The 27,404-nt window shown below is 47.5% G+C and overlaps 3 protein-coding genes across 3 annotated transcripts in view; all 3 read right to left on the reverse strand.

The window, feature by feature from the left end:
- Positions 1–578: 578 nt before the first annotated feature.
- On the reverse strand, positions 579–5,712 carry LOC117058158 (pyrin domain-containing protein 1-like). Its single transcript, XM_033169127.1, has 3 exons — positions 5,685–5,712; positions 2,363–2,435; positions 579–1,106 (listed from the first exon to the last, which is right to left on the reverse strand). The coding sequence occupies exon 3, from the start codon at positions 1,100–1,102 to the stop codon at positions 821–823; it is 282 nt and encodes a 93-aa protein (XP_033025018.1). The 5' UTR covers positions 1,103–1,106; positions 2,363–2,435; positions 5,685–5,712; the 3' UTR covers positions 579–820.
- LOC117057519 lies at positions 5,599–23,663 on the reverse strand. Its single transcript, XM_033168369.1, has 10 exons — positions 23,114–23,663; positions 21,172–21,211; positions 18,974–19,269; positions 18,730–18,875; positions 16,361–16,425; positions 8,229–8,452; positions 7,253–7,506; positions 6,163–6,288; positions 5,850–5,991; positions 5,599–5,735 (listed from the first exon to the last, which is right to left on the reverse strand). Exons 1-10 carry the CDS (start codon positions 23,661–23,663, stop codon positions 5,599–5,601), a joined length of 1,980 nt encoding a protein of 659 aa, XP_033024260.1.
- A 2,000-nt stretch (positions 23,664–25,663) lies between these two features.
- LOC117057520 overlaps positions 25,664–27,404 on the reverse strand; it is a 47,188-nt gene continuing 45,447 nt past the window's right edge. The window contains exon 13 of the mRNA XM_033168370.1: positions 25,664–26,882. The gene's annotated coding sequence lies outside the window, so the exon portion shown is untranslated. The remainder of the gene's footprint in view (positions 26,883–27,404) is intronic.

Below are 27,404 nucleotides of genomic sequence, written 5' to 3' on the forward strand. Positions count from 1 at the left end.
ATTATAAAACTGGCAAATGTTTCTGGTACTGAAGTGTTGCAGAGGATTCTGGGTGGCAGCCATGGCTGGGCTGAGATAAAACAATTTGACTTCCAGATATTTTTGGAGATTGTCAGGATCAGATAAGGCAGGAGAGGGCTCACCATTGTTCCCTGAGGTGGGCTGATAAAACGCAGAGGTTTCAACAAAGAATGGCTAGTTCCCAGGAGAGAGAGGGAGAGAATGAATAAGTTTATACGGAAGTGTAACAATTAAATACTGCCAGGAGAAGAAAGAAGAGAGGATTCACAGCCAAAACAAAGCCCCGCTGAGCCTTCGGTCTCTTCAGCATCTTCTTTGGGCTCTGGGAAGGTTCTCCTCATGAGCCATGACGACTTTCCAGTTTCCTTCTCCATTTCCAGGTTCCTGGCACTGCGCATACGTGCAGCCGCACACAAGTAGATCACGTTCAAGTGGGGAGTTGCCTGTACACCATTTTATTTTAGAAAGCATATATCTTTAATAGCTGATATTTTTTACATTTTGAATTTTTTAAACTCAACTGATCATTAACTTCTGACACACACACACACACACACACACTGCTTAGAGGTGTTTACAGCTAAAAGGAATGCAAATTCTGTTAAATAAGTAAAATAAATGAAGAGCTGAAGGGCACTAGATTGGCTGGCCCTGATATAAGGCTTTCCTCCTTTCGTCCCCATGAAGAAATGGCCAGAATCAATCACCCTCACCTCCCAGCGGGTGGGGCATCAGTGGCGACCGGCCCTCCATTTGCCTTCAATCCCAGCCAGTTCCATGAGATGGCCCTCCTTCTTTCTTAGCTCTTCCTGGTGAGGCTGAGGAGCTTCTCTGCCTCATCCCTGCAGTTGATGGCATTGAGCACATTGACTGTCACCTGCACAGAATAATCCTCCGTGTAGAATCCCAGCAGGAGTCGGCCCAGATCCATGGCATTCGCTTTCTCCAGTGACCCTTGGGGGATGTTGTCAAAGCACTCTGCAATGGGGAATTCATTGAGCTTGAACTTGAATCTGTTGAGATCCTCCTCCCTCAGGTTCTCCAGGGTGGAAACCAGGTGGTCTCTGGTGGTCTTCTTCATCGCTCTGCATTGTCACCCCCAGAGGCAGGGAAAAGCAGGCACAACACAAGAGAAGCTCAGCAAAGGGACCTGGGAAGGAGCCACACCACCTGCAAGTGCTGCCAACTTCCATGACTGGGATTGGCACAGAGGGAGCAGGAAGAGATGCAGGTTGCAATGGTCCTTAAGTTTATCCGCAATGAGGGCCAAAAAGCACAATGCTGAGATCGGAGCTAAACCTCCTCCTGCTTTTTAAAGACTAAAAGGCAACATTTGCCCAGCTCAGGGTATTTATCCCTGTGTGGTGTGTGAAAGCAGGCTTTATTCAATTTCAGTTTATGAGCTGCTTTCTATGAAACTGCTGAAAACTACTTAACAATATACGAAACCATTTCAGATCCAATACGGGTGGAGACTGGGGGAAAAAAGGTCTTCAAAAAGGGCGTGGAGATGACGCCTGTCTGATATGTAACTGGGGGCGGGGGAATCTAAAGGGCAGCTTCTGCCACACCAAAAACCTGATCCCAAATGGGACCTCCGGATGAGATGGAATCAGCAGGAGGTATCAGCAGGAGGTGCAGTAATCCCTTTGGTATAATAGGACTAAATTGATCATTTTGGCATCCTGATCCCAAACAGTATAGGGCTTTGTTTACCACCAGCAGCAGCACTTTGTATGAGTAAGTGTTTGGCTGTGTATATGTGTGAGGTGTTTGTGCGGTGTGGTGGAAATTTATGTGACATGGTGTTTCTGAGGAGTGTGTGTGCCCTATGCCTGGTGAGCCTGCATGCTCCATAGGTGTGCTATTGTGGAATGCATGCACAGCATTTGGGTGTGTGGTCTCTGTGTGTTTGTGTGCACATACATTGGCCATGCCCACCACTGGCCTGTGGCCCTCAAAGAGGTATCTGCCCATCCATATGGCCCTCAGGCCAAAAAAGGTTAGCTGCCCCTGTCCAAAAGAATTCTGCTGCACCTCTTCCACTGCCCCATACCAAATTCTGCAACAGGCTACGATTATAATTTCTTAGTCAAAGAGAAAGCAGCCATGTCTCTTCTCTGTGGGGAACCCTCCATGCAACTGATAGGTAGAGTGACCCAATTCAGCTTCTGTTGACTTTGCATGTTTCTTTGTATGTTTCTGCTCCTCCAGAGACCACAGTGCAGCCAATGCATAAACAACACCCCCCTCAGTATCTGCTGCCCGCCTGTGGTAGCTGCTTCACTGTGCCTGCTAGCAAGACAGGCCTTTTGTGAGGAAAGGGAACGTTAAGTCCTACCTGCTTTCCACCCCGTGTCCTGAGTCAGTGCTGCAGGATGCTACTGCATTGGTCGCTGTGCAGCAAGGAGCACCTGGGAAAGTGGGTGGATACATATGAAACAAGGAGGGAGTATGGGGAAAATGACAATCATTTGGCATGAACCAATAGAAGACCTTTGGGTCTCAAATTACAGCAGTGCCAGGGTGAAAATGAAAAATGGAAGAGATAAAAAGATCAGCTGACAGATTGGTTGCATTACCATCAGATCAAAGTGTTGTTTTGCCAGTTGGAAAGTGAGATATTAGGGTCTAAGGTAAAAAGATTATAAAAAATGTATAATCTGTTGTTAGAGTGGGAAACAAAGGAAGAAATGGTTAAATTATCAATGATTAGCTGGGCTAGAGCTGTGGGAGCAGTTGTGGAAAGTGGGTTTGAGGTTCACTGCATGTTATTCATTGAAGTCAAACTATGTAAAGATGACCCACAGGTGGTATCTAACACCAGACAGATTAGCAAAGATGTTTAAATCAGAAACAGACAAATGTTGAAAGTGCAAAGAGGATCATTCTGCCACATGTGGTGGTCCTGCAATGTAATTAAAGATTATCGGGAAATAATATACTGTACTGTATAATGAAACTAAAAAAAATTAAAAGAACATTTTCCCCAAACCCAGAAGCTATAATAACGTCAGAAGTCCCCCAAAATCAGAAGAATTTGTTCATGTATACGACTTTGGCTGCAATGACTCTATTAGCGCAAAAAAAGAAAACAGATGTAGAACCAATGAAAGAAGAGTGGCACCTTAAAATGGTGAAATACATGGAATTGGAAAATTGTAAAAGATGATGCTGTTAAGGTGCTACACTCAATATGCCAGCAAGTTTGGAAAACTCAGCAGTGGCCAGAGGATTGGAGAAGATCAGTCTACATCCCAATCCCAAAGAAGGGCAGTGCCAAAGAATGCTCCAACTACCGCACAATTGCACTCATTTCACACGCTAGCAAGGTTATGTTTAAAATTCTACAAGGCAGGCTTAAGCAGTATGTGGACCGAGAACTCCCAGAAGTGCAAGCTGGATTTTGAAGGGGCAGAGGAACCAGAGACCAAATTGCAAACATGCGCTGGATTATGGAGAAAGCTAGAGAGTTCCAGAAAAACATTTACTTCTGCTTCATTGACTATGCCAAAGCATTTGACTGTGTCGACCACAGCAAACTATGGCAAGTGCTTAAAGAAATGGGAGTGCCTGATCACCTCATCCGTCTCCTGAGAAATCTCTATGTGGAACAAGAAGCTACAGTTAGAACTGGATATGGAATAACTGATTGGTTCAAAATTGGGAAAGGAGTACGACAAGGCTGTATATTGTCTCCCTGCTTATTTAACTTATATGCAGAATTCATCATGCGGAAGGCTGGGCTGGATGAATCCCAAACCGGAATTAAGATTGCTGGAAAAAATATCAACAACCTCAGATACGCTGATGATACAACCTTGATGGCAGAAAGTGAGGAGGAATTAAAGAACCTTTTAATGAGGGTGAAAGAGGAGAGTGCAAAATATGGTCTGAAGCTCAACATCAAAAAAACTAAGATCATGGCCACTGGTCCCATCACCTCCTGGCATATAGAAGGGGAAGAAATGGAGGCAGTGAGAGATTTTACTTTCTTGGGCTCCATGATCACTGCAGATGGTGACAGCAGTCACGAAATTAGAAGACGCCTGCTTCTTGGGAGAAAAGCAATGACAAACCTAGACAGCATCTTAAAAAGCAAAGACATCACCCTGCCGACAAAGGTCCATATAGTTAAAGCTATGGTTTTCCCAGTAGTAATGTACGGAAGTGAAAGCTGGACCATAAAGAAGGCTGATCGCCGAAGAATTGATGCTTTTGAATTATGGTGCTGGAGGAGACTCTTGAGAGTCCCATGGACTGCAAGAAGATCAAACCTATCCATTCTTAAAGAAATCAGCCCTGAGTGCTCACTAGAAGGACAGATCCTGAAGTTGAGGCTCCAGTACTTTGGCCACCTCATGAGAAGGGAAGACTCCCTGGAAAAGACCCTGATGTTGGGAAAGATGGAGGGCACAAGGAGAAGGGGACGACAGAGGATGAGATGGTTGGACAGTGTTCTCGAAGCTACTAACATGAGTTTGGCCAAACTGCGAGAGGCAGTGAAGGATAGGCGTGCCTGGCGTGCTCTGGTCCATGGGGTCACGAAGAGTCGGACACGACTGAACGACTGAACGACAACAACAACAACAAAGAAAATCTGACTAGTAGAATACTAAACCAAGATGATAAAAGATTTAAGGAGGATTGGACAATATTCATAGAATTATTACTGTCTAAACAGACTATTAACTTAGCAAGAAGATGGTAACTTCAACAGAGTAAGTTAGAATAAGGCTTTAGGAAAGTATAAGGGAAAAGACTGGAAAACCAAGAAGACGCGGGAGGCAGGGGAATAGAAAAGGAAGCTGAGGTTCTTTCACCCAAGCACCTGGCAGTTTTATCAAAGCCCATTTTTAGGACTTTGTGCTACAAATGTTACTTATTTATATATTGCACTCAGCACTAAAATGCTTTATGTGTGTTATAAAGTGAAATATACAAATGTGACACTAGATGGCGAAAGTGAGCTATGGCAAATGCAATTAATTTTTTTAAAAAAAAGTTTTTAAAAAAAGCATTTTCATAGTGTTTTTTTAAAAAAATATGTGTGTAGATTTCACCTTATACTGCCATAACACAAGTTCTCCAGCTGGCTCACCAAGATAAACAAAGCAACAAACATGCATTACCATGCAGTTAGAAAACCAATTAAAAAATAATATTTTAACAACTGACACTCAGCTGAAAATTGAGAAGTCCAAGCTGTAACAGTTACAGGGAGAAATTAAATGTCGCCCTCTGTGACCCTTCCTGCTTGCCAGACAGAGCTATCCCTCCCCAACAGCCAAGTACACACACTGTACCCTTTCCTGCTGTTCTGGGAGTTCTCCTTGACCCTCCAAAGCGCATTTGAGGGAAGTGGCAGGTGAAGGGAGAAAAGCCCAATTGCACTATCATGAGCATTTGCACTGGATTCCGTTAGCACACTGGGTGTGCTGAATCCAGGCCAAAGCTGTTTCCACAAAATTTAGCTGCGTTGAATGACATTCATCTGGCACCTAAGGATATTCTAAAGCAAAGGGGAACTTGCATCAGAAGGGGATTCCATAACATTACAAAAGTGACTTTTCTATGCTATTGTATCACCAGCCACTCTGTGCTCTCATTGGGAGGAAGGTGGTATTTAAGTACGCGGAAATAAGTAATTAAAATCTGCTGACCTTGTTCTGAGTATGGAGGAGAAGAATTCATCTCAGGGGACTTTAAGTCTTCTGAAAGAGAACAGGAAAGAGGCAGTCAAAGAGGAAATGTGACTGGCGTGTCATTTTCCATTCTTCCTCCCAAATTATGGTCCAACCTTCTGATCTTCCTCCATTCCAACTCACTTTGTGTCACAAACGCCTCCCAGATGAGTTCATTCTTGCGCTTGTCCATCACGCTGAAGTTGAACATGTCTTGCATTTGCTCAGCAGACAATTCCACGTACTGCTGCATCTTGTCAGCATCCAGATATTGAAATTTCACTTCCTGTGGGGAAGCATGAATCCTCCTTATGTGCAAACAGGGCTTAGCCCAGTCGGCCATTCCAAAGGAGTCAAATTAAAAAGTGACGAGGGATCCTGGTGGAGTTCCCCCATTCTCATACTTTACAGCCTTGGCTCTGCCTTGGCAAAACCTTTCATCATCTTTGTGCCTCACCTTGGGACAGACTCTGACATCATTTGTCTTCACAAAGAAGCGACAGCCAATTGTCAAAGGTTTCAGGGTCCAAGGGGGTTTCTCTATTCTCTGTGAAGGACACTGTACTTCATGCTCATGAACCGCCTGGAAAAGGCAAAGGTCACTTCTGAGATATGCAAGAAAGATAACCAACTTCTGGAAGACTGGATCCCTACCTTTTTCTTGGCTTTCTTGCAGCATGTAAGGCAGGGATGGGGAACCTGCAACGTTCTAGATGTCATGAGTCAGGAACGATGGGTTTTGTAGTCTCACAGCATTTGAAGGGACACAGGATCTCCACCAGTGATATAAAGAAAACTAAACCACTTTGGTAGTAGAGACCAAAAAATGGAGAGGTAATTTCACCACCCCATGGGGAACTTCAGTCTGGACCCTTGGATTGGCCAGCTTGACCTATGAAGCAACAGAGGGGAACCAGCTATCCTGAGACACCCTGCCACCTCTCCCGATGAGACAACACAGGAAACCAGTTGAAATTGAGACGACATTTTATCTTTTATGTTTGCAATATTTGCAAACCAGAAGAAACGGTTTTCCTCTAGAGATTTTGGAGAAACCTGATAGTAACTAATAAACAAGGAAAATTTGGTCAGCACCAAAAGCATTTATTTTGAAGGAAGCTCCACTGATTTCAGAGAAGGATTAATGTACTTAGAACTGTAGCATCAAGATGTTTTGCTCGTATGATTTCACTGACAATGCTGTTATCAAGGGAACCAGGCAGGGCACTGGTCTTGTGAAAAGGAGGTTACCCAGCAAAAGAAAAATGCTTATTTCAGTATTGGAAATGCCACTTTTAAACATCACTACTGGTGGGAACAAAAGTAACTCATGGAAGGACAACTGTCAATCTTCTCTCTAGGGTGTGTGTTAATGTTGACTACCAGTTTGGTAAATTAGATCAAGCCCAACAAAGGGTGATACAGTTCATGAACCATGAAACACTCTGATACATAATTTTGTATAGCTACTCTGTCAGGCTTCCTATGGTCAAGCAAAAGATCCAGGACGTCTGGAATACCAATCAGAGTTGGAGAATCTGAGTTACCTTTGTGATGGAACGGTCATTGGGTAGGAGGTACAGGTGGAATGCTGGGGGCTGGAACTGAAACATTTGATAGAGCAGTGCCACAGTGTGGACCCGTATCTTCCGCTTAAACCATGACGTTTTCAAAATGGCTCCACGTGGAGAGAAGTTTGGGTTTTCCAAAATAACATGATATGGCCCCACTCTGTCTGGCTTCTCTAAACTTATCCCCCCTTCCACAAAATGTGCAATGTGGACTTGGGAACCATCTTTACCTGGAAAGAAGCACAAAGGAAAAATAAACATGTTACAAGTGGGAAACTATGGACCCATTAGTCAGGAGCTGGAGTCAAGAGCAGGTCAGAAGTGCAACAACCAATGTCACCGAAGTCAACCCTTTATTCAAAGAAAGAAGGCTAGCCCAGGAAGCCAATTCTACTGAGCACTACAACTCATTCTGGTACATTTAGCCCCTGTGAGGCTGTTCCTCTTAGGCTCTTCCTCCCCCAGGTCCTTCCCAAGCAATCTCATATTACATCACCATGTCTGTATTTGCTCTGCCCTCTTCATACCACTTCTGGTTCTGGGATATGAGTGGGGAAGGGAGCTGGTCGCAGCAGGAGGGGAGACTCCCTGGCTTCTCATCGGCCTGCCTCACATCTGTCTCCTGGCCCACCTCCTCTCCAGCCTCCACTTCTGCACTGCTCTCGGTCACAGCCTCTTCCTGCTCATTAAACCCTATTCCCTCTCCAACCTCCGACACCACCTCCTCCCAGGATGCTCCCTCTGATCACTCGTCATTGTCCCACCAGCAATCTCCTGGCTCTAAGCCTTCTTCCCCTGGGGGTTCCCTTGGGGATTCCCCAACTGGTGTCTCCCACCACTCCTCTGCATCCACTCTGTGCATGACCTTACCTGAGTCTAGATGACAAAGCTCATCACTGCACCCTTCCTGTTACATACAATATTTTGTTACAAACTTTTTTGCCTACCATACCTGCAAGACACAAGAAGTGAGGGAAGTGAACAGCTGCCACAGCCTCTGCTGGATCTGCTTCAATGTTGATCAAAGGCCCAGCGACAACCCAATTCCCCGTGTTCTGTTTGGCCAGGTACTTAGACCATGAATCAAAGTGGTAGGTGATGGTCACAGCTCCTTTCACCTCAAATATGACATCAGTATACAAGCAAAGGAAGGATCCAGCCTTTGTGAAACACAGTCTGAATGGCACAAAGGGAAAAATGGAAAGAGAAGTGGACTGAACACCAGCTGGACACTCTCTACATCTTCCTGATGGGAAGCAATCCCCACCCCAACTACTTGGACTCAATAATATTTGACCATAAAATATCAATGAAACATTACAACTGGTGAGAGCATGGTGCTGATCAGTGCCAAGGTTGCCAGTTCAATCCCTGTATAGGAGATATGCATATTCCTGAATTTCAGGGGGTTGAACTAGATGATCCCCTTGGTCCCTTCCAACTCTACAATTCTATGAAGATTAAGAAGAGACCTGTGCACACTTAAACCCCTATGGAAAGCAGTGCATTAAAAATGGCTTGCAGATGTGGAATATTAATGCCAGAATCACAACTGAAAAGTGGGATGGATGGTTTGTATCCCAACAAATGTCTGGACAGAGTAGCAAATCTGGTGGGAAATAACTAGAGATGGTTACAGTATTTGGACGAAGGGGCAATAAAGCCCAGGAAGTGGACAAAGAGAAAGCAGGACAATGAGCTTCCTTCATGAAGCTCCTTGGGTGGTTTTGGGCAAGACACTTTCTTCATGTTTGGCCAGATAGGCCCATGAGATGTGCTGAGGCTGAGTACATATTATTTTTACTTTTCACAAGACCAGACCTTTCTTTGAGTCAGAACTCACTGGAACTCAGTTCCTCCACTTCTTGGGTAGGCATTATTCCCATTCAAAAAGAACAAGGGAGGCATTCAAGGCGAGTTCCAGCACCTCTTTTTCTAGAAAAATAGTAGCTACTGCACAACACTGCTTTTTCTGTGTTATTTTTAAGGGGAAGAAAAGGAGAAATACTAATCTGCCTTAAAACATGCTGGATTTTGTAAACTGAAAAGGTAAAACTAGCACCGCACAAGCTAAAACTAGGCTAAGTAAGCTTCTCTGTTAAGCTGCAAAGATGTGGCACTCTGATGAACTCACAAACGTGAAAAAGCAAGGATAATACAGTATATAATGAATATATCCTCTTCTAGAATGCTAACACTTTGGAAGAAAGGTGGGATAGAAGTCAAACAAACAAATAAATGCATACATTCATACTAAGGAGTAGGAACAACCATTTCTCCCAAAAGCCAGAACTACAGACTTTTCACCTTCCTCACACTCTGCTCTGTTTTAGACACCCTTTTTTGGATGTTAACCTCATTCCTCAGAGGTTAGGCAGGGCAGGGATATAAACAACTGGGCATAAGCAACACCAATGTTGTGTTACGGAAATTACCGGGTCGAGAAGGCTCAGCTCCCGGTCCTACGGAGGAAGCCCGTGGTTCGCTGCGGAGGCAATGGAGACCAGCCGGAGATTGGAGCAAAAGCAAAGGAGTTTATTGCGCAACAAGGTTCAGGAGGATCCGAACCCCGAACAAAGGGTGTCCTGGACTTTTAAAAGTTCCCGCGGTAGCCCAGAATACATAGCGAAATACATCACAGAAACGTCAGAGATGGGAGGAGAGAGAGGAGGTTACAGTAAGATTTGCATAGGGGAAAAACAAGTTTTGCATAACAGGAAGGATGGCAGGAACCGGTGAATGGATCTAGGGTGGGTGTAATACACATTGAAGGTTTCTTCTGCGTCAGGACAATAGAAAGCTCCTAGGAGGATGTCTGCTGCCATGGTAGCTGATGGATGGGTGCTTGACTGGATTATCGGGAGGGGGCATCTCCTCCTGCGGACGTGACTCGCTGCTTAGGGGATTATGAAAGCCACTGAGTGGAGAGTCCAAAAATTATGCAGTATCGAAATAATATACTTCCGATGATCGGAGGATGGCGGGGACCGAGGGGTTAGAAAGGTTATTTTACAAGGAGCAAATAGACACCCGAACCAGGCAAATCGGACACTGCGTTCAGGAGTTGTGGATTTTTACAATAATAAATATTTCGAGCTGTCAAAATGGGGCCACCCAGCGTCTAAATTGTCCATTTGATACATTGTTGCAAGTTATAATTAATAGTTTCCTCAACTGGTTACATTTTAGTTTCGATTCCATTGTTCTCCCAGCAGGGAGCCTGTCAAAACCCACTTAGTGTTCAGTCAAGCGTGAAGGTGATGATTGAATCATAGTAGCTGACCTGAACGTTCCATTTTGCAGGCTGAGCTGAATGCATGCTCCTGATTGGCCGGCTTGCCGTTCATTGAGAAAATGGACGATACGAGGAGCGCTTGACAGGAGGCTTCTCGGAGGGTTTTCGGGGCGCAGATCGGAACATTTTGGGGATGCCCTTTATCGCGAGGGCTTGTGTGGTGCTTGTGCGACTTATGTGAAGGGGTACCCGCTCATCGTCGGGGGGGGGAAAGGTAGAAAAGAGGCTTCCAGGTCCCGCATTTGGCAGCGCGGGAGTCCCGCGAGGAGGCTGCGCGGTGGGGGAAGGTGGTGGCTGGAATTTTTCCCTAACAGTCCCGCATTTGGAGATAAGATTTGTATCTGGTTCGCAGAACCACAAATCCTTTTCTCCACACCTACACCTTCGAGACTTGGTACTCACCTTCCCCACGCGCCTCGGCTGGTCGTATTCAGGGAGAGCGGGCCGGTCATGGTTAGATGCCAACATCGGGTGCAGGCACGGTGGGTTGTCAAAAGCCAGCTGATCGGAGAGTATGATGAGCTGTCACACGGCTGTCAAAGTAGCAGGTAGTCACACTGGTGAACTGTCAAAGGTGGCCAACGAGGAGACAGGATGTGCTGTCAAATAGCTGTCAAACAGCTGTCAAAGTGGTGAGTCCGAAAATGTGGTGAACTGTCAAAAGGCTGTCAAACGGCAAGCAGTCAGAATAGGGCAAGCTGTCAAAGTGGTAAGTCCGAAAATGTGGAGAACTGTCAAAAGGCTGTCAAAAGCTGTCAATAGCGGCAAGTCCAAAACACGGAGAGCTGTCAAACAGCTGTCAAAAGCTGTCAATAGCGGCAAGTCCAAAAACACAAGCAGGAACGATGCCTGAAGACTTGGGAACGGTGACACAGGGACTGGGGCGCGGTAGACAGGATCTGGGGTACAACGAACAGGAACTGGGGTGCGACGAGCAGGAACTGGGGTGCGACGAGCAGGAACTGGGGTGCGACGAGCAGGAACTGGGGTGCGACGAACAGGAACTGGGGTGCGACGAACAGGAACTGGGGTGCGACGAACAGGAACTGGGGTGCGACGAGCAGGAACTGGGGTGCGACGAGCAGGAACTGGGGTGCGACGAGCAGGAACTGGGGTACGACGAGCAGGAACTGGGGTGCGACGAGCAGGAACTGGGGTACGACGAACAGGAACTGGGGTGCGACGAACAGGAACTGGGGTGCGGTGAACAGGAACTGGGGTGCGTTGCTGGGGTGCGTTGCTGGGGTACGAGGAACAGGAACTGGGGTACGATGCTGGGGTGCGGTGCTGGGGTACGGTGGGCTGTACCCCCGGGTATACGAGGGGTGGGAATTGAGCGCAGTCCAAAGGGGAAGGGCTTCAAGGTCCTGTTGGGGCTCTCCTTATGTTCTCAAGTCGGAAGGAGGGGCTTGAACGAATTGCGGGTCAGTTTGAGCTGGCAGAGGGGCACGGAAAGGATTTGGAGGGTGTGACTCTGCGGTTGGTTGGGCCACCGAGACCTGGGTGCCTTGGGGTGGCCAATTCCCTTGGGGATGAGGTGGCACCATTTGCTGGTTCTCATAGCCCTGGGCCCAAGGGGGGTGCGAAGGAAAGGTGGAGTATGGGGAGTTTCCTCTGGGGAATGGGTAAGAGTTGGTTTCAACCCATGGGCTCCCCGGGTATAAATATGGGCAGTTTCGTCTTAGGTGCCCTGGTTGAAAACACAGATGACAAAGGCCAGTGGATGGGCCCCAGGGTCGTGGCATGGATGGGCTTGCATTCAATCCTCCCCCTCTTTCTCGCCCCCTGCCTCCTCCCCTGGCCGGGAACCCTGGAGCTGGGAAGCAAGGGGTTTCCATACTGAGGGCAAGCACTCCCTCTTCCTCTGTCCTGGTGTCCGTCCTTTTCTTTTCGTCTCGATTGTTAAAGACGGATTTTGCAATTGATAATATCTCACTAAAGGTTTTCCCGTCGTAACCCACTAGGAGATTCAAAGTTTTCCTTATGTCTGGTGTTGCTTGGTCCTTAAAGAAACCCTTTACTATTATCTCGTGGTGAGGATTTTCAGGGTCTATTCCACCCCACGTTTTTATGGCCGCCACCAACCGAGAATAATAGTCCGAAGGGTGTTCATTGGGTCCCTGTATTACAGTCTGGACCCTTGTCCAATTTATGGTGCGCTGTCCTGAAGCCTTGATACCATCTAGGATGGCCCTTTTAAACAGGTTCAGGCACCAGATACCATTTGGGGTATTATAGTCCCAGGCAGGGTTGGGTTCGCTCCGGAGGTCTCTAGGTGTTAAAGCCTCCACCCCTTGAGGTCTCCCTTCCTGGTAATTCTCCTGATTTAGGGCTTCTTCAGCCTTACTGAGGATGTCAGCCTTTTCAGCCTCATTGAATAGGGCATTTAAGAGTACGTGGACATCAGTCCAAGAAGGGTGATGGGAAGAGAAAATGGTAGCAATTTGCCGGTGACACTTGTCAGGGTCATCTCTTAGAGAGGGCATCGTGTTAGCCCAGTTAATCAGATCGGCAGTACGGAAGGGTTGATGGGCATAGATCATACGTGGGGCCCCATCCGGGACCGTCGGTGGTATGGGGAAAGCCCTCAGTGGCATCTGGAAGGAGGTCGCCTGGTGACTGTTTCCCCCATTGCTCTTGGTCTTTGCTTTGACGGACTGTCGGTGAACGGATGGGGGGTAGGCGCTATGGTCGCTGACAGGAGATGGAGTGGAGTCGGGATGCATAAGCACGCCGGGCAACACTACAGTCCCTTCCTGGCCGGCGGGGTGAACCAATGCCTGGCCATCCTGAGCCCTCGCTTGGTTATTGGGACTGGCATAGTTTTCAAGTCCCCGGGGCTGATTCTGCATCAGGATTTTATTCTGGGCTGAAGGAGCAGTTGGGGCTGGCCCGGGACGATTATAAGAACGTGCCGGGGCCTGATCCATGGAGTCCTCATTCAAAGGTTCCTCATAGGGGGGTGGCGCATGACCTTCCTTCGGTTTCTTAAGATCTTTTCTAGTGGTTTCAATCGTGGGCATCTGGAGCGACAGGGACGGCTTTAGAGTCTTAAGGACTTGATTCACAGTCTCGAAAGCCTTCAGATAATCAAGCTGACGAGGCTTTTCCTCCAGTAAGAGCTTCCTTAATGTATTTAGTTGATCCTGATGGAAGGATCCCTCCGGTGGCCAGCGGAGTTCAGATGGTACTCTTTCAGTAAAAGTCGGCCAGGAATTCCTACAAAGATCTTGCAACTTCTGTCTAGACAAAGTCTCATGGTCCGGAACTATCTTCCAATGATCCATGACAAGCATGAGGGGAGAGTCGGGTTCCGGCTGGGTAAAAGAAGGCTTCCGTGAAGCCTTCTTCCCAGTGGAAGTGCGACCCTGCTTCGAAGCCTTGGCACCCATTGTTCCTTGGGGTTTTAAGAGGAACCTGGGTTTTGGAAAGGAGGGATGGGAAAGGTATCTTAGTAAGTCGGGTTTTCTCACAAAGGGAGTGGGACAGGGGGTTTCTTAACATAAACAAAGTACAGTACACGACGTTCCAATAATCTAGCCTGGTCCCTTGCGTTCACTAGTTCGGCTAGCGGGGCGGCTGACCAGGGGGATCTACTCTAAACTACCTCTTCCTTTCCTTTTTTCTGGAGCTCCCTTTTCCTCTTCCTTTCTCTTCCGTTTCTTCTCATCTATTCCTATTCATCAACCCCCATTTCCACCCATTACAGGGTACCCCCACCTGGCAACCTCCTGCCTATCGTTAACAGCTAAGGAAGGGAGCCCTACTGGACGCCTGCCACAGCAGTGCCAGATCGGGCAGCCCTTTTGATAGGGTTAAACGGTCCGGAAAAACCTCCCTTGCGTTCGGAAGCGGGCTCACGCACGACCAGCGTGTTTTACATGGCCCGACCGGGGCGGCTGAGGTTTAAGATAGTGCAGAAAAGTCCTTTGCCCCTTGCGTTCGTTAGGATCTTTCACCTACTCGGGGCGGCTGGCAAAGTAGAAAAAGAGCCCAGTCCCTTGCGTTCGTTAGACCAGCTAACGGGGCGGCTGACTGGGTATTGGAGAAAAAGAGATAGAGCTCAGGACTCCCCTTTCGAGTTGAGCAGCAGTCCACGGGACAGACTGAGAGACAGGCAAGAAATGATAGGCAAGAGAGCAGTAGATTGCGGTTGCCAGGCTTACCTCCCCCCTCCCCCCAATCACCAGTGCACTGGATTTATACTTACGCGTCTTCCACCGCGATCCGCTGGATCGTTGGAGACGAAGCCGGCTGAACTTTGCCTTTGCTCCCCGGTTGGCTCCCCTTGAGACCTGCAATTACCGCCCGGAGGATGGCCAGGGATCCGTCGAGTCTCCACGGGAGAAAAGGGTCCCGTTGCCGGCTGAAGGCTCGGTGGGGGTCCCCAGCCACCACGGGAGAACGCAGGTCCCGGGTTTCGGCACCAAGACTGTTACGGAAATTACCGGGTCGAGAAGGCTCAGCTCCCGGTCCTACGGAGGAAGCCCGTGGTTCGCTGCGGAGGCAATGGAGACCAGCCGGAGATTGGAGCAAAAGCAAAGGAGTTTATTGCGCAACAAGGTTCAGGAGGATCCGAACCCCGAACAAAGGGTGTCCTGGACTTTTAAAAGTTCCCGCGGTAGCCCAGAATACATAGCGAAATACATCACAGAAACGTCAGAGATGGGAGGAGAGAGAGGAGGTTACAGTAAGATTTGCATAGGGGAAAAACAAGTTTTGCATAACAGGAAGGATGGCAGGAACCGGTGAATGGATCTAGGGTGGGTGTAATACACATTGAAGGTTTCTTCTGCGTCAGGACAATAGAAAGCTCCTAGGAGGATGTCTGCTGCCATGGTAGCTGATGGATGGGTGCTTGACTGGATTATCGGGAGGGGGCATCTCCTCCTGCGGACGTGACTCGCTGCTTAGGGGATTATGAAAGCCACTGAGTGGAGAGTCCAAAAATTATGCAGTATCGAAATAATATACTTCCGATGATCGGAGGATGGCGGGGACCGAGGGGTTAGAAAGGTTATTTTACAAGGAGCAAATAGACACCCGAACCAGGCAAATCGGACACTGCGTTCAGGAGTTGTGGATTTTTACAATAATAAATATTTCGAGCTGTCAAAATGGGGCCACCCAGCGTCTAAATTGTCCATTTGATACATTGTTGCAAGTTATAATTAATAGTTTCCTCAACTGGTTACATTTTAGTTTCGATTCCATTGTTCTCCCAGCAGGGAGCCTGTCAAAACCCACTTAGTGTTCAGTCAAGCGTGAAGGTGATGATTGAATCATAGTAGCTGACCTGAACGTTCCATTTTGCAGGCTGAGCTGAATGCATGCTCCTGATTGGCCGGCTTGCCGTTCATTGAGAAAATGGACGATACGAGGAGCGCTTGACAGGAGGCTTCTCGGAGGGTTTTCGGGGCGCAGATCGGAACATTTTGGGGATGCCCTTTATCGCGAGGGCTTGTGTGGTGCTTGTGCGACTTATGTGAAGGGGTACCCGCTCATCGTCGGGGGGGGGAAAGGTAGAAAAGAGGCTTCCAGGTCCCGCATTTGGCAGCGCGGGAGTCCCGCGAGGAGGCTGCGCGGTGGGGGAAGGTGGTGGCTGGAATTTTTCCCTAACAGTTGCAAGGTAATATTTTGCCAGCTCTGCTCCTGGGAACCTGGGAATTCCTTAATGAAGAGACCAGGAATGCAATGTGCAGGTGAAGATGTAATTGGGGTATGTTTCCCACCAAAAAAAAATCAATGTAGAAACTTTTCCCTTCAGGGAGAAAGCTTTGGAAGATCACCTGTATATTTCATGACTCCGTTCTGAGTCCGAAAACACCTCTGGTCTGACTGTTTCTGGAAGATCCTGTAACAAAATCATTAACCATTAACGTGGCCACCAGATGCCATTTCCCATCTGAAAACAGGACATACCTGTCTGTTTCTAACATCCTTGTGACCACACCAAGCAGCACTGCTTGAGGTCAAACCCACAACTAAACACCTCTAAAGGCTCTTCTATATCTGCTTTGTTCTGCATTCATTTTGGCTGTAGTAGCCTGACTGTACAATGCTCAGAGATATTGGGGGGTGGGGACCCAAGAGTTACATCTCAGGCTGTACAGACCTCAGTTGGCATGTTAAATGTTAAAGTTTATGACGGTACAATTAGAAAAAGACTGAACAAATATGGTTTGTTTGGAAGGGTTGCCAGGAGAAACCTTGTTTTTCAGCCACAGGACCTGGGAACACTGCAGTCATTGAGTCAACCATTAACTCCTGTATGGGAAACAATCCGGAAGATATTGTTACGAGGAGATAGTGGCATGTCTTTGAGTTATCCCCATATCTGAGCCGTGACCCAAACTTAGCTTCTGTGTGGATGTTTCTTTAAGGAAAGAGAGCTTGGATGTTTGAACACAGATGTTGCTAATTAAGATCAAGCTCTCTATAAAAGGCAGGCATGTGGGATGAGAAAGAGAGTCTCATCACAGACCCAAGACTAGGGTGCTGTGAGTCTACATGCTTATGTGTCCTTGCTATCCACTTGAGGGGCTCCTGGGAGCAGATTGAGGACATTTTGTGTATGTATGTTTTGTTTGGTGTTTGTTTAATAAAGCTGTTTTGGTTCCCCTTCCACCTCCTCGTTTCTTTTGTCCTGGTATCCTTAGAAAGAACCGCTGCATTTGGCAGAACAACTCCTCTGTATACCATAGTATTCTAGAGTCAAACATGAGGCCATCCGAGACAGCTAGAGCTTGGCCAAAATTGGGTCATGCATCAGGACAATGATACACAGCATGCCCACAAATCTGTAACAGAATGGCTGAAAAAGAACAGAATCAGGGTGTTGCAATGGCCCAGTCAAACTCCACACCTCAACCCATTTGAAATGCTGTGATGGGACCTTAGGAGACCTACACATAAACAAATGCCGGAAAACCTCAATGAACTGAAGCAATATTGTGAAGAAGAGTGGGCCAAAATTCCTCCACAACGATGTGAGAGACTGATAAAAGTAATACAGAAAACAATTACTTCAAGTTATTGCTGCTAATGGTGGTTGTACAAACTGCTGAATTGTAAGGTGTACTTAGTTTTTCACACATGGTTTCTCCATTTTGGCTTCATTTCTGTTAAATAAACCATGGCATGGTGTTAGACATCATGTGTTACCTATTTTGAAGACCTGCTAAGGAACAGGTGATTGTTATAATGTCCTCCTATGTAGAACCACAGAATTGAAACAGGGTGTACTTTCTTTTTCCCCAGGACTGTAAAGGAGCAGGCATAGGGAAACTCGGCCCTCCAGATGTTTTGGGACTACAACTCCCATGATCCCTTACTAACAGGACCAGTGGGCAGGGATGATGGGAATTGTAGTCCCAAAACATCTGGAGGGCTGAGTTTGCCTATGCCTGCTGTAGAGAGGCAAATTGGGCATGGCCAATGCTGATAAAGATGGCTGCCTAAATCCTTAACTCCAGCAAAGGCCAGAATCAAACTCTTTTACAAAACCAACCCTGTACTTACTCTTCATCATAAATTTATTCTTAATTCTTTGGGCATGCCAGTGATTCTGAATCAACAAAAAACAGGCAATCTGTGCAACTGCAAGCAATCTAGTACAGGTTCGCTACAGAAACAGAAACAGAAACAGACACAGACTACTAGCAACATGGCAGATACTTCAAGAAATGTGGGAGACCAAGCAGAAAATGGTGATTCTAGTCTTCGTGAGAAATGGAATCAGGTGGATTAGGGGAATGCTGTGGATGTAGTGTATCTTGATTTCAAAAAGGCTTTTGAAAATGTTCCCCATGATAATCTTGCAGGGAAGCTGTCAAAATGAGGGCTGGATGACCATTAGATGGATTTGTAGCTGGTTGACTGACCAAAGGAACACAGAGAGTGCTCATTAATGTTTTCTTTTCATTCTCAGGGAAAAAATGAAAAGTGGGGTGCCAAAGGGTTCTGTCCAGTTGTTCAACTATTATTATAAACAGCCAGTGGACCAGCTTGGCTCCAGTTGCAGAGAAAGGAAGCTGCCCTGGTCATTTCTCCATTCCAGAGATCCATCAGAACTTTGACAGAATCACCTGCCAAGTATCAATGTGTATTCATTCATTCCTGTGGGTGGGTAATGCAAGTAAGATGTCCAGCCACCTACCTCACTGGGACACAGGTTACACACGACACTTGTCCCAGAAGATGCTGGGTTTTCCATCTTGGTTCTTCTTACTTCCTCTGCAAATAGTCGGGATTCTGACTGCGCCACTGAGGAGCCTGTAGCCTGGACCAATTTTTTACCTGAGCCTGTAAAAGACAATTCTTTACCTGACCTGACTGTTGCAAGGAGGAGGAAGGTAGTTGAAGTGTCCTGAAGCTTTGAAAGTACTCTAAGTCAAACTTACCATGGACTGCAGCTAGCAGAATCTGAATGGAGCCTGGATGTTTCCTTTCTACTTGTTCCAGGAACCAGCAACAAGTTGCCTCCCCCCTTTCCTGGATCATATTCAGCAGTTTTTGACATTTCTCCTTGGAATCTTCCTTTGCTTTCCGCAAGTCCATGTATTCTTTCAGTGTGATAATAGAGCCATAGTATAATATAGCTAAAAAGAATTCTAGGTCCTTTTCAACAATTTCAAGTAACTCTTTTCTTCCCTTGCAGACCATTTCGTCACCAGTGATAGTGACTCCTTCCAGTGACCTGTGGCAAAAACAAAGAGAGCCAGGCTGCCCATTAAGAGGGGGAGGCAAGCTGTCTTTGGTGGGGGCAGCTTGCTTCACCCTGCTTGGGTGCTTCTTTGCCACCCACTAACACCCCTCCTCAACAACACAGCTATTTTGAAATTGGAACTGTTACAACTTCACCTGTACTCCCAAGGAACAAGGAGGGGAAAGTTGTAATGGAGTGATTTTCAAAATGGAGACCTGAAAGGAAGGTGTGTGGCTGGTTTGAAGCTGTGCTGGTGGAGCAAATCTGTAGAGGGAGCTCAATCCCATCAGCTGCCTCTCTTGTTGCTTCTCCCTCTCCCCTCTTGGCCCCATATGGTATTATCAAGCTGGCTGGTTTTGGCTGTCAGGTCCAGCTCTTCCTCCTCTTTCAGGTAAGGCAGCCTCCTTTCCACCAGCAGAAGGCAACAGCCATCGGGGGGCGGGGAACTGACAAACTGGCAACTCAGGGGTTTCTTTTAGGGTTTTTTTTACTGGCCAGAGTGGGGAACCGTTCTACACCTGGGCAGTTGTAAATAATGGACTTCAGAAGTACCAGTATACTGGGAGGAGAATGGAGCAGTCTTTGCAGCAGAGCTGGGGGAATGGGGATCCATGGCAACTGGATCCCCAGGGAAGAAATTTTTTTTTTTTTGGGGGGGAATCTTTGCTATTTGTTCGTGTTTAAGGAATTTTTGTGTTCAATAGGGTTTTCTCCCCCAAGAAAACTTACTACCTATTGCTTGCAAATCAACCAAGTTAACTCGAGATTTAGTGTGACAGTCCTCCTCCCAGAGCCCACCACCCACAGATCTGGATTTTGTATACATTTAGGTGTTGGTTTTGAAAAAGGGAAGAGTGTGCATGTGTGTACATAACATGCATTTTGGAAAAAAGATTGCCACCTCTGCTTAACACACACACACACACACACACACACACACACACACACACCAGATCGCTTGTGACTTCCCCTCTCATTTTCCTTCTCCTTGAGAGGAGCAGAAGCTGTTCTAGGAAGGATGCTGCTAAGCCAGGGTCCTTTTTCTCCTCAGCTCCCTCCTCCCATCACACTGGCTGCTGCATCTTTCAGTGGCTCTCAGGTCCCCTTGTCCATCACAGCCTGGCTCAGCCCCCCTGGCCGCAGCACTGCCCCACCCACAGCAGGGCAAGGGGTTTCCCTGCCACTGATGCTCTCCTGCCACTGCTCATTTGCTGGTGGGGCTGCTGAGAAGGAAGGAAGGCAGGAGGGGGGGGGAAAGGAGAGAATTGACTTTTCCCTGTGTTTTCACACACACACACACACACACACACACACACCCTTAGCCAGTGCTTTTTTCTGGGGGGACACAGGGGAATGCATACCCCTAAACATTTTGTGAATCTTTGTACTTTTGTCTATTTACTATATTTATTTTTCCTGATTTGAACTATAAAATGGTGATTTTCTTGAGTCAAAATGAGAGTACCCCTAAACTTTTTTTTTATTTTAAAGCACTGCCCTTAGCAAACTACAATTCCCAGGGGAACACCAATTTGATTTGCCTCGGGCACCAAAATGTCTGGGGCCAGTCCTGCATGCAAACCATGTTCTATGATAATATGCAGAAGTTTGAAGTCAGAGAATTGTGGTGTGCATGTGACGTCAAGTGGCGAGAGGAGGCTGGATGGGGTCTGCCACAACAGCAGGGAAGGCCTGATGGGGTTCGCCACAGAAGCACATTGGGGTCCGTCGCAGCCATGGGTGTAGCCAGGATTTATTTGGGGGGGCAGGCTTTATGTTGCGGGAGAATGCAGCTCCCTCCCAAGCTAAGGTCTTATCCTGCCTTCTGAAACTCACATCATCCGATCATTGCTCTTCCACTGTAAGCTGCAAGCAGAATTGTGATGGACTTACCACACTTTTTTATTTCTTTCATTCTTCTGCATTCCATAACCTGTGGGCAGGTAAGGGAGAGGTCAAAATTGGCGGTTTTATTCCCTCCCCCCAAAAGCAGCCCCTTTCTATATTTAATATAGGAGCCAGTGTGGTGTAGTGGTTAAGAGCAGTGGACTCATAATCTGGTGAACCGGGTTCGCGTCTCCGCTCCTCCATATGCAGCTGCTGGGTGACCTTGGGCTAGTCACGCTTCTCTGAAGTCTCTCAGCCCCACTCACCTCACAGAGTGTTTGTTGTGGGGGAGGAAGGGAAAGGAGAATGTTAGCCGCTTTGAGACTCCTTAGAGTAGTGATAAAGTGGGATATCAAATCCAAACTCCTCCTCCTCCTCCTCTTCTTCTTCTTAATTGGCGCTAGCACTTATTTCCTTAACCAATGACCGGGGTGGTGTGTCACAGTAGCCATTGGGGGGGGTGTTTTTCTACCCCAATGAGAATACCAACATATTAGGGAAGAGGCTTAGAATGTAGACCTTCCAAACAGTGAGAGCCAGAAAACACTTATTCAGAGGAGGCAGAAACTCTCCGTGCAGTAAACATTAGCCCCTCCCTCTGCATCTTGACTAAACTAGACTACTTCTATTCCTGTAAGACATTGGGCCCAAAGGAAGCACTGGGATGGATATGATCCACCAACAGTCTCCTGGGGATGTGGCTGTACCATTGTTGGTGGAGAGAAGCTTACTGTGGGGTGCACACACTCAGTTCCTCATTCTTTTTAATATATAGGCTATTCTTGGCACTGGCAGACACCCTTGACAGTGTTTTGGACCCCAAATAGCACTGGTTTGGACACAACTTAATGCCATCTTATTGTGATCACATTTCTACTTCCTTGTTATTTTGCCGCATATTTTGACTATTAATAGTAATGGGTGCTGGCACCCATTTCAGCATCCAAATTAAGAGACTGAAAGCTTTCTAAAAATGGCACACTGCTGGAAGTATGGTTGTGTCATATGGGTTAGCCAAAAGTTTATTGTGGGGTGCAAACCCCAGTTCCTTATTTATAATAATAATCTGAGGTAATAATGGGCATGCAGTATGTTCAGCAGATAGCCATTTGGAGACTGTGCTGTTGTCATCATTTGTATTAGTGGCAGTATTGAATAGAAAATCCAGGGAACCTACCTATACCATCATAAAGAATGGAAATTCCTCCTTCTCTTCCTAGAGCAAGCTACCAGTATTTGCAGGACATTCAGCAGGCAGCACTTCCAGTTGGATGACCAGGGAAGAGCCATGGCTCAGTGGCAGAACACCTGCTTTGCATGCAGAAGGTCCTAGATTCAATCCCTAGGTGTTTCCAGGTAGGGCTGTGAAAGACTCCTGCCTGAAATCCTGGAGAGTCGCCATAAGGCAATATTAGCAAGCCTGAGCTAGATGCACTGTGAGGCCCATTTGGGACCTTCTTCTGTTCCAGAGATGTTGGGACTGGAGGGCCTGCAAACTTTCTGAACTTACAGGCGTGATTTAATTTTTTTGCAGGGCTCAAGCATGAAAGAAAAAGGACTTTCCCTTCTACAAGGGACAACTTCAACCCTGAGTCCTACAGACTTTGAGCCCTTTTGCTTAAGGCTGATTCTTTGCTGTTCAGTGCATCCTAAGTGTGCTGAAGGTATTTATAATATTTTAAGCAATAGCAATCAGACTATTGAAATGTACCAAATTATTACTATCACTCAAATGTCTTGCCTTGCATATGAAGTAACATACTTAAAAAACCTTTCAAGTAGATGGTTGCTTTTACTTCCCTTCTTCATGGCTGCAGATCAGTCCTGGGCTAGAGCAACTATGGATGCAGAGCTCTGCTGTCAGGAACGACTGAACGGCTGCGACAAGCAGGATACACCAAAACTCCCCCCCCCCGCCCCCGAGATCGAGAGCGAAAGAGAGCCTTACTTCCCCGGTTGGAGATGAGCCTGTGGGCCTCGTCCTCGCAGCCCATGGCCCTCAGTGCTTGGGCCGCCACCTTCCGGGCGTAAGTTGCGCCGTAGTAGCTGAGCAGCAGGTCTTCGAGGCGCGACTCATCTGCCTCCTGCAGCGCCTCCTCGGGGATGCGGACGAAGCCCTCCTGGATTGGGATCTCGCGCAGTTTGCGCTGAAACCTCCTCCGCCCGTCCTCATTCAAGTCTTGCAAGATGCCGTGCAGTAGTACGGGACGATTAAAGAAACCCGACATCTCAGTAGCGCGCGCTCGATCAGCGATAGCTCGTCTGCGCGAGAAGAACATGTCCTCCGGGTCGTCGTCGTCGTCGTCGTCGTCGGTGAAGTCGTCGTAGTAGTCGCTGGGGCTGCTGCCGCGACTAAACTGCAGCCACGGGCCTTGCGGCTCGGGGAGGCCGCCCTTCACTTCCTCCACCTCGGGGAGCTTGGGGGGCTTTTTCGTCCCCAACTTCTCGCCTCCTTCTTCCAGGGGCTCCTTCGTCAAGGGGTCTTCGGGAGACGCCATGGCGCTCTGCCCCCTGCCCAGCAGAAAGTCTCGCCCTGCCGCAGAGCCAGAGAGGCCACCGCGCCCGCGCCCCAAAGGAGGAAGCAAGCAACCTGCGCCCTCGGGGAAGCGGCGCCGCGGACAATTGCCAAGGGCGGAGTCCGCGCCCAGCTCCGGGCGCCCGCAGGTGAAGGTTCAGAGGGCGGGAGACGCGCCTCTCGCTTGGGCGGGGAGGCTCGCCGGGGGTTTCCTTCGGACTCTCAGCGGCCGAAAAGGGCGTCAGCCTCCCGGGGCCAAAAACCTGGCTAGCCCCCCACCCCGTAGCTACGGCTCTGACTGGCTGGAAACAACAACACCCCACCCCACCCCCCAGCCGGCTCGGGAAGATCAGTGGCATTTTGGGCTGCGCTAGGAAAAGCTTTGCCATCCCGAGACAGAAGGAGCGGCTGTTCTCATTTCTTTCTGCGCGGGATCTGCAGCCGGGACGAAGTTGCGGTAAAGGAGGACTCGCCAGAAGCTGCTTGCAGCAATTCTCCTGGTGCTGCGCTTTTCGGTGCGCCTGGAAGAGACGGTCTGTCGCTGCCTTGAAAAGAAGCCCCCAAAACGTGAGCCACATCCTGCCCTGCCTTGTTGCTGTCTCAAAAGGGGGGGGGGCAAAGGGTCCAAGATTACCGCACAACCTGTAATTCAAATACACTCGATTTCTCAAGTTTCCTTTCCTGCTGTGAAAACTGCAGTGTGGGATTCCAGCAATGAGGTAGCTTCACTGAAATGGAGAAACACCACTCTTCTTCTTTCACCTAGAGTGGAACAAATGGCTTAAGGTAAACATCTCCTTACAGCATTCCAAATACAATGCATTCAAACACAGCATTTTCTGTGTATAACTTTTAACACTTGTGCAGGTGACAAAATTCAGCTCCTTGCATGGATGGCTCCTGCCTTACAAACCTGGAGGTGCCACATGGGAGGCAGGAAAGAAGAGAATGCCCAGGTATTATTAGTGGATCCATTGATTCTTGTGGGAGGGCCCTCCAGGTGTGGCTGAACTCCAACTCCTATCAGCCTTGCTCCTCCCTCAGCCCCTTTTGTGCCTTATTGTTTTAGTGTTTTCTGTTGTTTTATTGGCCATATTTCCCCCCTTTCTCCAAAGAGCTGGGGATCCCTTAAGGTGCTCCTCCTCTCCCCACATTTGACTTCACAGACATTCTTTGAAGTTGACTGGGAAGAAGACAGAGATTGGCCCAAGAAAACCCAGGGAATTTCCTTCTTTCTCATTCCAAACCTTTTCTCCAATTTCTTTCAAATGGCCAAATTCCCATAACTATCTCAAAAATTGAGTGAGACTTCTTGGACCAGTTTCCTTTGGATGAAAGACTATTGGAAGCTTATGCAGGCCAATGAAAAGTGTGGGAATGCTTAGGAGTGTGGGTGAGGATATATTATTTTATATATCTCACCCCAGCTTGTGTTAACAAGCTCCAAACTTAGCAGAGTTCCATTCCCTTTCTAAAACACAGCAGACACGGTTGCACAGGCTTGCTAAAGCCTCTAGAAGAATTTATATTCCTGGTATATTCCCCTTCTTCCCTCTTAAAAGTAAAGACACAACACTTCTCTTTAAAAGTATAAAAAGAGTTTACTCACAGCTTTTCATCCTGAGTTACAGTACAGTCTCAGAAGGCAGGCTGGTTTAGATAAATGTATTTACATGCGTGAAGCTGGTTCCATAAGGGAACAGGCTTCACCTGGCCCTCTCTCGGCTGCAAGCCAAGAGGGCATCCTTGTTCCTAGATGTAGCTCGTTGAAAACAGGATCCAAGAGAGATGGCATCTGCTCCCAAGAGTTTTGTATACAGGTGAGGCCACACCCACCTCTAGTTACACAGGAAGCTATCTCAGTCCAGGTAAACAGGAAGTTTTGGTTGGAGGACTGAGATACCCTTCATGTCCACTCTAGCAATGGTATGTTTTGACTGCTCTGTGTTTACATCCCACAAAAAGGACACAATGTTTTTGCTAAAATATCTTTATTGCAAAGTACTTTTGTTTACAATGTACAAACTGAAAAGGAGAAATGTTAAGAAGCCCTAAGGCAGGGACGTCCAGCTCCCAAGAAACAGTGATCTACTGCCAGTATAAACAAACTGGCAGTGATCTACCCATTGTCATTGGAAGGAGCTTTTTTGGGGGGTGGGGAGCCAAAGTTGCTGAGCTTTATTTGTAAAGGAAACACTGGAATTAACGATGCAACAACAGAGTGGAAATGGAGCATGTGCAGGAGGCGGGAGCGGGGCTACGTTACACTCTGTGATCACTTTATTTCATCCCGCAATCTACCAGATTGCGGAATGAAATAAATCTACCAGGCAGGGATGTCCAAGAGGTAGATCGCAATTTACTGGTAGATTCCCCAGGGTGTCTCTGGTAGATGTACAAATTGGAAAGGAGAAATGTTAGGAAGCCCTAAGGCAAACCAACTTGAAGTCTCCACCACCCAGGAAGCTCAGAGAAGGACAGGCTGTCTCTCTCTGGCTTCATCTCCTGGGATTGAAACCTGCTCCTCCTCCCAAGATGTGCATCTCCTTCTCCCAGCAGCAGAACAAAACAAAAACATTATAAAACTGGCAAATGTTTGTAGTTGTGGCCTGAGTGAAGTGTTGGAGAGGATGCTGGGAGAGCTGAGACAAAACAGCTTGACATCCAGATCTTTTTGGAGACTGAAGGATCAGAGATGGTGGGAAGGGGCTCTCCATTGTTTTCCAAGGAGGAGGATGGCAGGGGGCAGCACAACCCTTGGGGTCAGTTTTATTCTTTTTATGAAGAAGACTCTGCTTGATTAATTTACTGCTGCGCGGCATATAACTAGTGAGCATCCAGTGAGGCTGAATGTTGGAAGACACAGGACAGATAAAAGTCATTCACACAGCGCAGAGTTAGACCACGGAACTTGCTTCCACAGGAGACAGTGCTGGTCACCAACTTGGGTGGTTTCAAAAAAGTTACTGGACAACTTCATGGAAGACGTGGCTCCCTGCCATGATGGCTGTGCTCTGCCTCCTCATTCAGATGTAGAAATGCTTCTGAATACCAGTTGCTGTAAGTCACAGAAAGGGAGTGAGTTCTTGCACTTGCAGGTTTCCCACAGGCTTCTGGGTGGCTGTGATGAGAACAGGATGCTGGCCTGATCCAGCAGACTCATATTAAGTTCTAAGGCACAGGTTTCAGCATGAACTACTTCCTGGAGTAAGGAAAAAAGGGATCATTGAGTACATGTGTGAAGCTATTAAATACTCTCAGGAAATGAAGGGAAAAGAAGCCCCCAAATTTCTAAAGTGGGGGAAACCTTTGGCCCTCCAAATGTTGCTGAACTACAACTCCCACCCTCCTGGGCTCCATTAGCCAAGCTGGCTGGGTGTGATGGCAGTTGGTTCAACAACTTATGGAGGTTCAACAGTTACCTGCTCCTGCTCTAGACAATTATCTTCAACTTTGGGCCCCCAGAAGTTGTTGGTCTTCAAGTTCCATCACACCCAGCCAGCTTAACCTGACTTTAAAGAGGGTGGGAGTTGAAGTTCAGCAACATCAGGGGACCGAAAGTTGAAATCATGTTGTAGCAAAACTCCCCAAACTGGGGAACATGAGACCATGTGAATCAGGGGTAGTCAATATGGTGCCCTCCAGAAGATGCTGGACTACAACTCCCATCATGCATGAACATGGGAAGTGCTCTTCTGTAAGCCTCAGATCTAAGGGACACAAG

Source organism: Lacerta agilis, chromosome 14 (assembly GCF_009819535.1).
Source record: "Lacerta agilis isolate rLacAgi1 chromosome 14, rLacAgi1.pri, whole genome shotgun sequence".
NCBI classification, from domain to species: domain Eukaryota; kingdom Metazoa; phylum Chordata; class Lepidosauria; order Squamata; family Lacertidae; genus Lacerta; species Lacerta agilis.

Bases quoted from the DNA above. Each gene is read 5' to 3' on its own strand.
- LOC117058158 (XM_033169127.1), bottom strand. From the start codon at position 1,102: ATGAAGAAGACCACCAGAGACCACCTGGTTTCCACCCTGGAGAACCTG.
- LOC117057519 (XM_033168369.1), bottom strand. From the start codon at position 23,663: ATGGCGTCTCCCGAAGACCCCTTGACGAAGGAGCCCCTGGAAGAAGGA. The intron at 19,270-21,171 runs GTAAGTCCATCA...TTTTTGCCACAG, and splicing joins GAAAGAAATAAAAAAGTGTG to GTCACTGGAAGGAGTCACTA. The intron at 18,876-18,973 runs GTAAGTTTGACT...TGTCTTTTACAG, and splicing joins TCTGCTAGCTGCAGTCCATG to GCTCAGGTAAAAAATTGGTC.